Consider the following 16,177-nt stretch of genomic DNA (forward strand, 5'->3'; position numbering starts at 1 on the left):
CATATCTGCTCAGCCCGAGAGCCTGCTGCGCTGTATCGATGGGATTTATGGCTCTTTGAAGTGAGCTGGATCTCTGGAATCCGTTCCTTTCCTGGAGCCGTTCATTTTAGTTACTAGTTACTTTGTAGACTTTGATTTAATTACAAATCAAGCTCACAATGCGACACATTGTGAGCTTATAGATCTGCTATTTTCAAATTACTTTTCTACGTCGTATATCGTAGTGTAACGACCCTGCAAGAGATCAGGCCGTAACTCGCTCCGCCAAGCGGGCTAGCCTTCTTGGGGCAGCGGGTTGCTTCCTCGTCTGCTGAGTGGGGGGCTGGGGTTCGCGTCCTGGTTGGAGCGAACTGCCTCACTCAGTCTGCTAAACGTTACAGTATTCATTGGAAAACCTGTGAAATGGGACATTCTGCATAATGAGTACTTTCTACTATTGGTACCATTTTGATACCAATAGTTTTGTACTTTTACTCAAGTACATTTTAATTCCGAACTTCTACTTGTGGCAGAGTATTTCCACGTTGCAGTATTGATACTTTTAATTAAATAAAGCATTTGAGTACTTTTTACACCACTACTACCATCGTTCATTTCAAAGAGCCGTTCAAAAGACTCGATTCGTTCGCGAACGTCCCATCTCCACCACTGCTCTGAGCAAAGGAAAGGAAGGAAGGAGAGCAGGGGGCAGCAAACAGAAGCTACAGCTGATAAACAAACGATTTTGGTGACTTCGCGGATATTAAATGGGTGAGAACACAGCAGCTATCACGATTATTCACAGAATAGAATGCAGTACTTGTTTTTAACCCCTTATCCTTTAGGACCAGGAATGTGTCGTTGTTATGTCTGTGTCGTCCGTGGGGTTAGCGGTGGTTTGCTAGCAAACGTTAAGGAGAGGTTGTGTTTAGGCTAGGTCAGTTTAGCAGCTCTGGATTAACTCTGCTCGTCCGTCTCTGTAGTTGGGTGTATTTAGCTTCACGCTAGTCACAACTAAGTGGGATGTAGTGTACAATAGTATGGACAGTGTATTATAAGGTTGTTTGGAGCTACTTCAATGGTTCGCAGCGTTTGGTATTATCTAAGCTAATACTGGCTAACGCTAACGTAAGTCGTGACAAGGTAGCACCCGCTAACTAGCTGTACCAGGCCTGCATACAGAGAGGGGAGACCTGGTAGGGTTTATTAGTATATATACTGTGTTGTTGGAACAGTCTTTAGTGGGTTCACTTCAAGGCAAGCTGACCTTAGATGAAGTCAGCTGTGCTTCTTAAATTATGGGGATCCCTTTTTCAAGCCCATCTCAAGCCCTGAATGTAACATTGGCTGTATGATAAGGGGAGTCACATCCTGAACTGAAGTCATGCTCTTTCCTAATTCCTGTCCTCTACTATGATATAGTGGTTCTTGCCTTTCAGCCTGCGAACCCTCCTAAACGCCCCCCCCCCCAAGATATTAATTTGAACTGGAGAGAAATAATCATTAGAAGTGGGGACCCCACCACCCTGACAAGCACTTGGAATCGTAGGAGTTGCGGGCGGCATTACTTCGAGTTTGACTCAGTTCCACAGATAAACATTGTGAAAATAAGGCTGATCTACTATGTTGTGAGCTTGTAGATCAGCTATTTTCAAAATGTTTGCCTGTTTCTTATTTGGCAATCTGGGTTCACACAGGTTGAGACCCACTGCTCTATGGTAATGCATGTGTACAGTGTACCTCCTCGGCTTTAACCCTTTTCCCCACTGAATAAGTGTGCCTTTCTTCTTATTTACAGACACAATGGCAAGTCCAGGGAAGGACAACTGCAGGATGAAGAGCTATAAGAACAAAGCACTGAATCCTCAGGAGATGCGCCGTAGGAGAGAGGAAGAAGGAATTCAACTACGCAAACAGAAGAGAGAAGAGCAGGTAAAATGGTGTTTTTTTCTTCCAGTCTTTAAAGTAAATGGAGGTTTGATCAGTGGTTGTCGTCAGAAGTAGTTGAAAGTCATTGAACCTTAATACAATCACTGCCAGGTATTTACTAGTAAGATGCCTCAGGGGCAGGGCGACAAGGGACCTCGCCCTAAAGGGCGAGGTCGCGCCACAGTGATGTGCCATCAGGAATGTGGACATCAGGGATCTCCATATATGGGCATAAAAGGGATTGTTCCCCTTGCATCACAGGGATCTCCATATATGGGCATAAATGGGATTTGTTCCCCCTAGCATCACAGGGATCTCAGGGATGACAACAGGGATTCTGTTAGTGTGGCAAAATGTGTACACGTCTACACGGACGCGGACAAGCTGTAACGTTTCTCATAGTAAACTGTGACTTTAGGTCGCAATTAATTCAGGTCGGTAACCACTGCCAGCGTTTTTCATTGATTTACCTTATTTTGAAGACCCACAGAAGCCACTACGTGCCCACATAGTGCAAGTTCACGCACATTCTCACGTCCACCTCACATGTCTTCTTTCACCCAGAGAAGAACAATTTATTGTTACCGCTATGATCCGCCGCTTGGATACGACCCAGTGGGAAAAACAACAACAATCGACGCGATCTGGAGATATATTAACCCATTCTGTGCCCCAGAGATTAACGGATTAAAATGTCCAGAGTGCCTCTCGCTGGCCCCATTAACGGCCTGTCTCTTACGTCATCGCGTCATGACGCTCATCGTCCACGTGTTGTTGTGTAATGGCGGAACGGAGCTTTTCCACATGTGTTTTATTAGCGATCATCTATTGCCATCCTCCCACTTGAAAGTGTTGTTTTGAGATAATGGACATTAAAGATGAGATTCCCCGTCTGCCTCAATGTTATGGGATTACTATTTTGTGCTTGTGGATCCGTGATGATGAGAAATCAGTGACGGAGATCGGCTCGGAACCTTCCGCCATTGTACCCGGTAGGATAACCGCCGTTACAGTAATATATTACTTTTCGCGAGTATACTCGGGATCGGCACTCAGGCTGCTTGAGTACTTTTCACAAGTATTCTCGGGAATGGCACTAAATCGGTTAAGAGATAAAGGCATTTTAATGCCGAGCAATCGCATTGAAGCCAACAGAGGATTTGACTACCTGATGACGTCATCGCTCAAAGCATCATGGGAAACTGAGTTCCTGCATAACTCCGGGGTACAGGAGACGGCTATGTAATTTAAAACAATGAAAAGACCAATTGAGGGACATACTCCTCAATGGCAGGGAACCGCGGCTTTTTGAATTGAAGAGTATACTCCTCAATGGCAGGCAATTTAATAAGCCAACTGACGAGTGCTTAACGGTGGACATGCTTGCATTATATTCCCATAGCTGTTCAAGAGGAGGAATGTGTGCGTGCCCACAAGTGATGAGTCCATGCTGGAATGTCCTATCCAGGATCCGGATGTCAGCTCAACTGTACCTGTTGCTGGTGTAAGTATGTCCGTCTTTGTTGACGTCTTTCCATCATGCCATATCTGTGCCCTGTTATCTGTTTTCAACTGCTGTACTGTCTTTGGCGACTGAATTTCCCCTGTGGGATCAATAAAGGTTATCTTAGATTTTGTTGTTCATGTGTTTACTGGTCCTCTTGTGAATTTGCCCTAGTTAAATAAAATAAAAAATAAATGTGTCTCTTCGACATTTTACATTATTAGTGTATATGACGTGCATGGCATTGCGATTAGTGTATATGACGTGCATGGCATTGCGATCAGTAATGTAAGTATCATTTTCATATGTGGCACAGGAGGGGGTCATAACTCCAGATATGATTCAGATGATCTTCTCAGATGACCCGGACCAGCAGCTACTTGCCACGCAGAAATTCAGGAAGCTTCTTTCCAAAGGTTTGTACTCTTATTATCCTCACCACAGATATAAAGAGCTAGATGCCTCGGTCGCCTCTGCAGTTAATTGGAGCGATGTGCAAAAGTTCTATTCTGGACTTCCTGGAAAAACCAAGGGAACGCTGTCAGTCAAAGTGACTACTGGTCAATCACAGTGCGACTTTTCCGGGACTTATCCAAGGACCACAATTCAATTCAACAGAGCCAGTTCCGATGTTGCGCGGCTCAGCTGTTCTCACAGGCTGCGTACGCAAAGACCCGCCCCCACCTGCCTCTGATTGACCTTGCAACTTCCCTATGTGTGACGCACACGGAAGCAATGAACCTCGAAAGTGATGAAGATTCCCTTGGTTGCTAAATGCATACGCCCCCTAGTCGAAGGAGGCGTCTACTTTTCTATGTCTATGATCCTCACCACCAGTTTGCATAAACATTAAAGCAAGTTAAAGCTGATTTCTGACCACTAGAGGGCAACATATAGCGGACAAGACATCTTTGGTTTGAGAGTGGTACATTTGGGCACTCTGCCAACAACAGTTCTTTTCTCAGAATTCCACACAGGTGGTAACCGCCAGTGGTGGAAAGTAATTGACTTACTTTTTACTTAACTTAGTATTTCCAATTTTCAGTACTTTTTCTTCTACTCCACTACATCTCAGAAGAGGCAAATATTGTACTTTTACTCCACTCCAATTATTTGTAAACTTTAGTTACTTTGGAGATTTTGATTATCACTACAAAACATGCATTAACTACTTCAGCTCTATATACATTTCGGCCATTTGACGCATTGTGAGCTTGTAGGTCTGCTTCAGCTATTTTCAAAAGATTTTTATACATTTGAAAACTTATAAAATGGGACATTCTCAGTGGTGGACAGTACTCAAATAAATGTTCTTGAGTACTTTAGTTCAGTACAGATTCTGAGAATTTGTACTTGAGTATTAGATTTCTTTGATACTTATTACTCTTACTCAAGTACATTTCCAAGACAAATATTTGTATTTGATTATCCACTACAATATAACGTAGTCTAGTTTGTATGCTAGTCTACGGTACGCATGAACACTTAAGCATGTTAACTGTTTGAAACAAGCTCCACAAGTGTTATATTGTACAAAAAATATTCAACCACACAAACTGTGTTTTTTGTGTTTATCAAAGAGCTTGTGTACCATACTGCTTCAGCTTGTACACTCTCTTATACAGTATGTATATGTATAGTCTCTTGTGTGCTTTTTCCTCTTTGTGTTTACAATGATTAGGAGATTAGTAATGTCCTCTTCTTTGTAGAACCCAATCCTCCCATCGATGAAGTAATCTCCACGCCAGGTGTTGTGAATTGCTTTGTGGAATTCCTCAAGAGGAGTGAAAACTGCACACTTCAGGTGGGGGTTTCATTTAATACATGTAATTGTTTCTTTGTACCTGCACCTGGAGGCTTATGCTCGCTCACAATGGTATCTGTGTGGTATTCCTCTCAGCTGACATGGAAGGCATTCTCTGGCAGAGTCAGCCTTTCACTGAGTACTTTCACTGGTGTGAAAAATTGGTCTTATTCATTTCTCACCAATAGTGTAAATTGACTCCTCTGTGTTTGTGTGTGTAATGTATGTGTGCATGCATGTGTGACTCCCAACAGTTCGAGGCAGCCTGGGCCCTAACTAACATCGCCTCGGGTACCTTCCTGCATACCAAGGTAGTCATTGAAACAGGCGCTGTGCCCATATTCATCGAACTACTGAACTCGGACTACGAGGACGTGCAGGAACAGGTTAGTACCTTTTACCTCAGTTAACAATCTGGGATTGGCAGTCCAGTTGAACTATCTGGGTGATGAATGCAAAACCCAGAGTGTGTAAGTTGAATGGAGTGTGATGAGTGCTTGGTGTATTTCAGGCTGTGTGGGCGCTGGGGAACATAGCTGGGGACAACGCTGAGTGCAGAGACTACGTGCTCAACTGTGGCATCCTGCCCTCTCTACAACAGTGGGTGTTTTTTCCGTTCTGTGTGCGTTTGTTGTTGACCGCGTTGTCTCTGCTGAATATACTGATAGTAAAATCGACCGTGATAAGACATGGAATGTTTTAATTTTTAGGCTGCTTGCCAAATCCAACCGTCTCACAACGACCAGGAACGCGGTGTGGGCCCTTTCCAACCTGTGCCGGGGAAAGAACCCGCCACCAGAGTTTGCAAAGGTCGGTCAAATTGGCATGATCCAGATCAGGCCATATATTTGTGTTCTTACTGTGCAATGGCGTGATGGTTCTTTATTATTTCTGATTATTACATTTTCTATCATCCTCACCAGCCAACAACATTGTTTGGAATATTGATTTTGTACCAAAAGTGTCTGTTAGGGAATACAGACTGATCATATACAGTAGAGGAACCATTTTTAGCTCTTTAACCTTATTTATTCTTAGTCGTAGGACTGTGTTGCCTGCCAGAAAGAGCAAATCTACAAGTTCGGATCACATTGTGAGATCTTTGGTGTTTAGCCGTTTCTCACTCTGGTGATGATGTAAGGCATCTCTTCTTTATCTCCCCCTGCCTCGCTCTTGTTCTCTCTCAGGTGTCTCCCTGTCTGAGTGTGCTGTCCAGGCTTCTCTTCAGCAGTGATCCAGATGTGTTGGCGGACGCCTGCTGGGCCTTGTCCTACCTATCTGACGGCCCAAATGACAAGATCCAGACCGTCATCGACTCCGGGGTGTGCCGCAGACTGGTGGAGCTGCTCATGTAAGGAGCCATGACACAACATCATAGTAGTAAGAGCTATGTCCTGGTTTATTCCAGCGGCTTACTGCAATATATTGATGGAATCATGCACCTTACGATAAAAGTGCACGCTGACAGGTGGATGGGAAAGTTTACTGGACCATCCTACCGGAAGCAAGCCTACTCTGCTGTAGATGCAATAAGGGATGCAGTGGACATTGCACTTCAGTGCACTACCCTGTGCACTTTAGTGTAGCCTTGACACACATCAGTTCAAAAAGATGTCAAGTTTACTCCACCAATATTGTTTATTTTTATGGTTTTGCTATTATTTTCTCAGTGAATGCAAGACATATGTAGTTAGGTAGTTGCTAGCAAGTTGTAAATATTAACACTGTATTCCGCATCCTGGGAAATGTGTGATGAGTCACCAAAATCAAGATCCTAGGTGGTCTAGTCTAGACCTGAGATATTGGTAAACTAACAGTAGGTGGCGGCCTTAAAAAAAAAAAGGAATACAAATCGGCGATGGCCATAACCAAAAGTATTCCTTAGGGCATGATCTAACAGTGTGCCAAATGTCATGCTTTTATCGTAAAGTGCACGATCGCTTAGACGATGGACTAGTTGGAAACGGTTCTACATTGTGCTGTTGTTTTTCTATCACAGGCACAGCGACTATAAGGTGGTCTCGCCTGCACTGCGTGCTGTGGGCAACATTGTGACAGGAGATGACATTCAAACACAGGTAGAATCAAGTTTTTGTTTTTTAACAGTTTTGGAGTACCTCACTGAATGTCTACGTCTTCTCCTTACATCCTTCCATGCACTCACACACCCCCCTGGTGTTTTGATCATTTCAGGTCATCTTGAACTGTTCAGCACTGCCCTGCTTACTGCACCTTCTCAGTAGCCCTAAGGAGTCCATCAAGAAGGAGGCTTGCTGGACTGTATCAAACATCACAGCAGGAAACCGAGCACAGATTCAGGTATATACAGGGGTCATCAACATGTCCGTACACAGACGAATGTGTCTGTGGCAAATGTTTTAATTTTCTGTTTTACAACCATTATAATGTTCTTATTTTCATCATCTGAACATCAATTCTCTAGGATTTCTTCACAATAAGTATGACACTGATTTACTGACACTATGTCATATTGGTAGCGTCCAACCAGAGTCACAAATGTTTTATTTTCAAGGAGCCCCTTAGCTGAGTGTTCAAATGCAGCCAAATATACCCATAAGGTTTACAGACTCGTTATGGTCATTCAGGGCTATCTCTTTATGCGTTTCTGTTAATAGTGTTGTCTGTCATGTCTGTGGGGAAAATGGAATTTCTACCAGTGTCCACCACAAGCCAACATGACGATGATCCCTGCGTAGAGGCCTTTTCTGTATTTCGGCAACATGTTCAAGCAAGAAGACTGTCTTATCTACACACGTGTAAGCTGACATATTCACCTGTAATGTTTTCCCCTCACAGACTGTGATCGATGCAAACATATTCCCGGTACTCATTGACATCCTTCAGAAAGCAGAGTTCCGCACAAGGAAGGAAGCGGCATGGGCCATTACAAATGCCACCTCTGGAGGCACCCCTGTGCAGATTAGGTAATTGCAATTGCAGTATGATGTCCCTAATGCAAGATGGTTGTATGCTCGTGCTCAAATTATTCTCGCACAATTGGTAATGGTTGTTTTGACAGTTTGGATAATCTGTTCTCTCCCTTCTAGGTATCTGGTGTCACTCAACACCATCAAGCCAATGTGTGATTTGCTGACCGTGATGGACTCTAAGATTGTGCAGGTGTCTCTTAATGGCCTTGAGAACATCCTGAGACTTGGAGAGCAGGAGGCCAAGCAGAATGGAAGTGGCATCAACCCCTACTGTGCACTCATCGAGGAAGCTTATGGTAGGAGCGGCTACATGTACTGTAGTTCATCTTAACAACCTTGGTGCCAAACACGAGTTTCCTGAGTTTTGGCCGTATCTGTCCCTGTGCCAAACACGAGTTTCCTGAGTTGGCCGTTTTTGGAAAAATACTTCCGTTTTTTCGGCATGATCGCGAAATGAATGTTTGACTCCCAGAACAGCTCCATCTTTCAAACATGGCAGCCATGTTTGTATACATTTGAAGAAAACACTATAGCCTCTCTCTCCTGAATGCCTGAACTTCTAAGCAGATTCTTTTGGCATCAAATCGCATCGAAATCAGAAACGGGGGTGAATCGCATCACATCGTATCGTCAGGGGCTTCGACGTATCGAGATGCGCATCGAAAGATTCTAATTGATTCTTTTGTAAACCACTAGACAGATTAGTCGGATTAATCACTTATGCCCTATTTGATACTTAATGCGGCCCACAGGTTAATACCGGAATACTGAATATATTATTGATTTCAGCTGTTCCAAACATGACCTGCTTTAATTCCGTCAGTCTATATTAGTAGCTCAATGACTAGGATAGTAGTATTAACATTTATTTTTTTATGTCCAATGTATTTGTATTTAGGTTCATAAAGTTAACATGAGTATATAGCTAAATGCGTTTGAAATTAAATCAAAATGTTACATTTTAGGATTCGAAATTAAGAAATAACAAAAAATAATTCAGGATTCCAATTCAAAAGAAGCAAAAATAGCCGATCTATGCATTCTGAGCTTGTAGATCTGCTATTTTTGCTTCTTTTGTATGAGATACTAGAATGACAAAGTAGGACGTAGCAATATGCAATGTAGCCCTCTGTAGTGAAGGTGGAAATATAGTGGCCCTCGCCATCATCAAAGTTGCCCACCCCTGGATTAGTTTGTTTAACGGTTGCAGCCCAACTCTCAATGCTTCATTTGTGTTCCCCTGTTCAGGCCTGGACAAGATTGAGTTCCTGCAAAGCCACGAGAACCAGGAAATCTACCAGAAGGCTTTCGACCTGATTGAACACTACTTTGGCGTGGAGGAGGAAGATGCCAACCTGGCACCGCAGGTGGATCAGAACCAGGGTCAGTACATCTTCCAGCAGCAGGACGGACCCATGGAGGGCTTCCAGCTCTAACCCACCACGACAACCCCCCCACCACTTCTCCTCGTCCAGGAGTCGAACCCTCCCCAGAGAGTGCCTTCTCATGGCACTGAATAAACCTGCTGTCCTGCAATGTCCTCCTTGTCTCCTTGCCGCCGGGCCTGCTACAATAGCGTGTCCCTGGGGTTTCTCTTCTACAAAGACTAGCCACAAAAAAAAACTCTCTGTAGTGAGCACAAGAGAGGAATAGGCAGTCAAAGAGGTTTGTGGATGGAAAAAAATGTAAGAGTCACACTTTTGGCCTGGGTGGCTGATTGTCAGTGTTTGAGACTCGCAGGAGCCTGCATGGATTGCTTGGCTTCGCTAGTACCAGTCCCATGTAGACTTGGAGTCAGTGTGCTGTGGCAAAAAACACTCACATTGGCCGAAGACTAAGTGAAAGGTTTTTTTTTTTTTTTTTTTTTTTTGCTCCTACAATGCTCTTCATTTCCTGTGATATTTGAATCATAAATGATTACAGTGATATAAGTATTATTATTTCTCTTACAAATCGGGGTCTCAAAATTACCTTCCACAATCCCTTTTTGAATGTGAAACTACCTCTCTCCAGTCTTCAGACAAGAAAAAGAAACCCTATGATATGAACATTGTGAAGCATGAGATGCTCAAGCTATGGATTTTTAACTGACCAAAAATCTAATCACGAATACTCTCCCTAGCGTCCTGAAAGAGGGTGTTGTGACTCATGACTGTTTTCCCTTATTGTCTCATACATGCTTGAGCAAAGGCTCACTTACGCTTGCTCTAGAGGTAAGATTTTGGGGATGTATATACAGTGCTACGTCATGGGTGTTCCAGTGTCATATTTAAGTCCGAAGTAGCTACACATCCTCTCTGGGTTATATGTCCTCTCTCCTGTCGATGAAAATTCAGTTTATACTGCGACCCGGGGATTGAATCTCTTTATTTATTCTTTGGAAAGGGCTTTTCTGCTCATGGTTTTGAGAAAGGCGGAGGATTCACTTGCTGATTTCAGATTATTGTCAACTCGCAACCGTCTTGGCACTGACTGCAGTGGAGGTGTACTGCTCACCTGAGTGCGTCATTTAACTGTCTATAGGCAAAAGTGAGATTTTAATTAATGTTACAGGCTAGTTGCTACTAAGCAGTTGTTTTGCTGTTTATTCAAGTTGCTCTTTGTTTCAAAGCAGTATCAGGGCAAGACAGGTGCTGCCTATATTGTGTGATGCAGTGTGTTTTAACAGTCTCTTGACATACAAGAAAATAGGCTGATTTTCTTTTCCTTTTGTAGTAGTTTGCTCATCTCACCCAATACTAGCAACGTACACTATGGATATTTAGGTTTTTCTGAATTTATTTTATCCTTTGTGATGCAGTGAATTTGATTTGATGGGAAATTAAATCTAGATTGAGAAAGGAGGGCTTTGTATATTATATATACATATAAGCGAAAGTGTGTCTAAAGAAAGTATTTAAAGAACGTATATAACGTATCGGTATGAGATGGTGAGATATGCAGCTGTAGTTTACTTGCTGCCGGTTATGTGAATTTATTTTCTTTTTTTTTTTATGTACTTGACTGGTTTGGAAATGCTACGAGCCACTGATCCTGTCCTAAAGTGATTTGCTTCTCTTTTCTTTTTTTTCTTTTTTTGTGCTTTTTATCCACAGCTTTGTTTTTCCCCGGAACAATTGGTGATCTTTATATTTGACATGTTACATTATTAAACAATGTATATGTTGTGTCCATTTTGAGTACAGCAACATAAATTTGTCCAGAATGAGAAATCTATATATTTACGGAAAGTATTTGTAATGCAAAAATTGATGTCAAGCACATTCAATCGTGTAGTTTTTCTAATAATTCTCATGTTTGTATGATTGTATATCTTTTTTAGGTTTTGGTAGGTTGTATATATTTTTTTTTCCTCCTGTTTTGAGATGTATTTTGCTGTGTTTGCAATTGGCTCCAACACACAACTAGGAAATGCCATGGTAGGGTCCCTGTCCGGTAAGTGAATACTGTATCATGCAGCCATTGAGCGTCCGTCTCCTAATGTTTAATGGGATTCAGAGGGCTGTCAGTGAAGCTGGACCAGACCAGGCACATTCTATCTGAATTATATCGGGGTGTTGACTTCATGTGTTTGGGGAAATGAATAAAGTAATAAATTGTGTTGTTACAAGCCTGCACACAGTATTGCTGACATTCTGTCTTAGTTCCTCCCCACACTGCATTTGGGTGAAACATCATTGGTATGTAGGCTATCTAACCATTACTAAGTCACACTGCTATGCCAAGCTCGGCTACAGCCTCGCACAAAAAAAGATTATGGATGTTTAGCATATTGGCTCAGTACTGATGCGTATGTGGCCCCCATAGTGACAATTTAGGCAATTTAGCAGATGCTCTTAATCCAGAGCGACTTGGAATTAGCAAGGAATCAATACTATACTATACATCAATTGTACAGCCAAGACCCTGGGCTCTGTTGGTCTGGTGAGTGGGAGCCTCAGGTTCAATCCCCGCTTCTGTGCATCAATAGGCGACTCCATATCCTTTCCCTGGCTGGTCCCTCAAAACATCATTTCCACAAACGATGCACATGTCACAGTTTTTTTTATATTCCATCCAAATGAGTGGGATCTAGATGAAGACACAACTTCTTTGCTATATGGCACATTGGGCCACACATTGTCACAAGATCATGACATGACACATTTTAAAGCAGTCACTACCAAATAATTATATAATTCTATGAATGTGACCGGTTTCTGCAGCCAACGCCCTCCTAGTGTCCCTTTATAGTGATAAACAAGAGGTTGAAAAGGTTCCTAGCCATGGGCTCCAGCCTCCATGACATGTGGTGGACAATAAATTGTTCTTAAATCTAGGCAAAACTGAATCAATTCTCTTTGCATCTAACATCAGATTCAAGAGAGATCCAGGTTTTAGGATTATTGTGGGGGATTTCGGGGTATCCTAGACCTAGAAAACAAGTTGTCAGGTGAAAAGAAAAGTCATCTCTAAGATAAATCAGAGAATTTCCAAATATGTGAACTACTGTTGGAGATACTGTCATCTCCATCCAAGGACTCGGCAACTCTGTTCCTTCACAAAGTTCAAAGATTCACAGTCACGCCACCAGAGGGAGCCCCGACTTAGTTGGTGCTTTGCAGGTACAAAATATATAGGACAAAATACATTGAGATATTTTGCTGTCCATTTCATGTCACTTTTATGTCCTCCTCAAAGAGCTGGTTTAGCCCCAGATAGATGTTACTGAATCAACATTGTCATATTGTCAGGCTAAATATTGCAATCAACATTGATGTCAGACATAGAAAATAACATTGAAAGTGCTCAATATGGGGTTAAGATCCTCTGAAGGATTTTGAAAAGCCCAGAGAATCATCAAAGGTTTACACCAGGGGTGCCCACACTTTTTGGACTTGAGAGCTACTTTTAAAATGACATGCTCAACATGATCTACCCACCAAAAAAATGTTTTATCTGAGGGGGCTTTGGAATAGTAGTGGCACTGGTGTTACATATAAGACAAGCTCACTTGGAATGGGGAAATACTGGGGGGAAAGTCTTCATCCCATTCTGTGTGGAAGTGGTAGGTTTTCTGGTTCTTTGTAATGCTACTGACTCTTGAAAACAAAGTATTGCATTGTGGGGGTTTGCCTATGAAGGGAGCTGACAGGCCCTTCTTGATGTCAATCAATCAAGTCACCTTAAAAGTGACAAATGCCAAAAAGAGGGGTTTGTGATTTTTGTTAATTATTTTCTTATATTTTTAGGGGCATGTCATGTGGTCTACCTGCACAGCCTTTGTGATCTACTGGTAGATCACATTCTACCTATTGGGCACCCCTGGTTTACACCATCGCAACCACAGACTGTTCAAGATGGAAAACGGCAATACGCAGTCTCAAAGTTACTAGCATCAGACTGCAAAAAAGCTTCTTTCCACAGACAATCAGTCACATGAACAATCTGTCAAAGACGAGAACGGTCCAGAGCAAAATGAATCGCTAGCAGATGTAGATTTCCCTAATTTATAGTTAGATATTGATGTAGTTCACTTCCAAGTCATAGTGACACCACTGCCATATTACTGAATGGTAATGATGTCACCGATGGAGAACCAGGTTTGGAGCAACCTATTGCAAACTTGCAAAGACAAATGATTATTTTTGGCTTAAATGAGACAAAACTGAGGCAGGTTGGAAAATGCTGAAATGGTCCATTAAGTATGCTTACTGCAGTGGTTCTCAAACTTTTTATACAAAGACCCCACTTTATAGGAACACTTTGGGACCCCAAACCTTCTACCCCCTCCTCCCTCTTTTTAGAACTATCCTGGAATTATATTTACACACTGATTGTATATCTGTCTTGTGTGGTCCGGTCCAGTCCTGTCCTGTCTTGTCTTGTCTTGTCTTGTCTTGTCTTGTCTTGTCTTGTCTTGTCTCATCTAATTCTCAAGATTCATTGAAATGTTTCCAGTCATTCAATTGCCTTCATCTACTGCGGACATACTACTGAAATCAAAGTTGTGCCTGTCATCACAACTGAGGAAAGCCTTCCCCTCTGTCTCTCTCTTTTCTGTCTAGACTAGGCATCCACAACAAAGAAACAGAGATTATGTCTTGTATGGCTGTATTCAAACATTAATATTGCCTATTAATAAATAAATTATGGATCTCTAAATCCATAGTGAAAATAAGACAAAGAGACCAAAGGACGTATCTTAGATTGCTGTATTGAGAGGGAGTCAGACAAGGAGACAAACAGTTCTAAATCTCTCCCCACCCTAACGGTAGGTCGAGCATTCTCTCTCCCAAAATGGAAGTTACATTCAGTATATAAAGACATACAGTTTATGACAGTAAGAAGCGTGGAACATATTGATTCGTTCCCATATCATAACAAGGAAGTAACAGGAAGAAAGTGCCACGTAGTGTTTTCCACCACTAGTGACTTATATCAGACAGAGGAAGACAGTGAGTCTGGTGACATACAGTATAAACCAAAACATGATTCTATTCAGGGCATTCAAAGTTATTATGACCTTTAATCAGTTTGCCTGAACCTACAGTATGCGACCAAAATGTGGTCTCTTATATACTGTACGTTCAGTTCATATTATGCCTTTATATGGTCATATGAGACTCATACACCAATAACATAATTATGTATCATAATTTATCCTAACAATCTATCCTTTTAATTTTTGTATGAGGTTCATATGACCTCCATATTAAACATTTTATCAGGGTAATAATAATAATAATATTATGAAGACTTTAATAATATTTATAAATTCAAATTTTCAAAAAGGAAACTGTAATAAATCCTTAAAGTTAAAGAGACATGACACCAAATAAAAATATTTCATCGTTTTTTACAGATGAATGAAGACAGAATTAAAATTGAATAAACAGATAAAAATAAAGAATGAAAAATGAAAACCTGTAATAAAAGATGAATTAAAAAAAGGTCCATAAGTCCAGTGATCGGATGACGACGGTGACGATGATGATGATGATGATGATGATGATGATGATGATGACGACGTGGTGGGGCATTGTAGAGACGTGAGGGAGGAGGACGCAGGATGCAGTTGATGTGGGGTTGCTTCTGGGTCTCTTCTCAGGTAGTTCCTATACGGGGCAGAGGACTTGGCCAGTTTACTGTTTCCAAAACAATTTAGTTCATCATGATAGTGTTTGTACTACACATGGCTTCAACAACAGTGCAACATAACTCACCGACAAGGCACGATTTTTACATCGTGCCACTGCGGTTGATTTGGCATGCACTGCTGGCCTGGCCTGGCCTCAGGTTGTGGTTCGTCTGCCCCATCTCAGTCGTGGTTGTCTTCAGTTGACCCGATTCCTCCTTCCCCACACTGCGGTCCTCCTCTCTCACCGTCAGCCCATGTAAACAGAAATATTTCAAATTAAGTTTCAAATAAATCTTACATCAATGAAAAACCAAATTAAATAAATTAAAATCAAATCAAAATTAAAATCAAATGAATCCTTACTCCCCCCTTTTTTACAACAAGTTGTAAAAGTTAAATAAAATAATTTAAATTATTTAAATCAATGAAAAGGGCACTATACAGTACCAGTGAGGAACGGGGACAGTGAGTTACTAGACACTGTGTCTAGTACCAGTAAGACGCCCAATGCGAAAAGAAGGGGAAGTGACTTTGTCCTTCCCCGCAATGGAATCTAAAGGTTGTTATGGTAACCAGGGTACAGGAAGTTTCAAAACAGAGGTTTATGGGTAATGAAGTTTTTAACAGTAAGAGAACAGAACAATTAAACAAAATAGTTTAGACATTAAACAATCAGAATGTTGTTGAAAACTAAGAGAGGAGGTCAAAACACTCTCGTGTTCCCAAAACAACAGATATCAGACACAAAAACATGGCCTTGGCTGGCAGGTGCACACACACTCTGCTCTCAGACAGGCGCACACACAATTGCACGCTCACATGCACGTCGACGAAGAGAGAGGGGGGGGGGGGGGTTGAGCTCACACACTCCACCTCAAACCCACGCACGC

General features: G+C 41.9%; 1 protein-coding gene across 1 annotated transcript; it reads left to right on the forward strand.

The window, feature by feature from the left end:
- Nucleotides 1-655: 655 nt before the first annotated feature.
- On the forward strand, nucleotides 656-11,737 carry kpna5 (karyopherin alpha 5 (importin alpha 6)). The gene is made up of 14 exons (XM_080749567.1): nucleotides 656-750; nucleotides 1,778-1,911; nucleotides 3,311-3,412; nucleotides 3,729-3,828; nucleotides 5,122-5,216; nucleotides 5,471-5,602; nucleotides 5,728-5,816; nucleotides 5,927-6,026; nucleotides 6,404-6,567; nucleotides 7,216-7,294; nucleotides 7,410-7,535; nucleotides 8,034-8,161; nucleotides 8,285-8,463; nucleotides 9,416-11,737. Exons 1-14 carry the CDS (start codon nucleotides 747-749, stop codon nucleotides 9,601-9,603), a joined length of 1,620 nt encoding a protein of 539 aa, XP_080605693.1. The 5' UTR covers nucleotides 656-746; the 3' UTR covers nucleotides 9,604-11,737.
- The last annotated feature ends 4,440 nt before the right edge of the window (nucleotides 11,738-16,177 follow it).

This window comes from Nannobrachium achirus (assembly GCF_963921795.1).
Source record: "Nannobrachium achirus genome assembly, chromosome: 2".
NCBI classification, from domain to species: Eukaryota; Metazoa; Chordata; class Actinopteri; order Myctophiformes; family Myctophidae; genus Nannobrachium; species Nannobrachium achirus.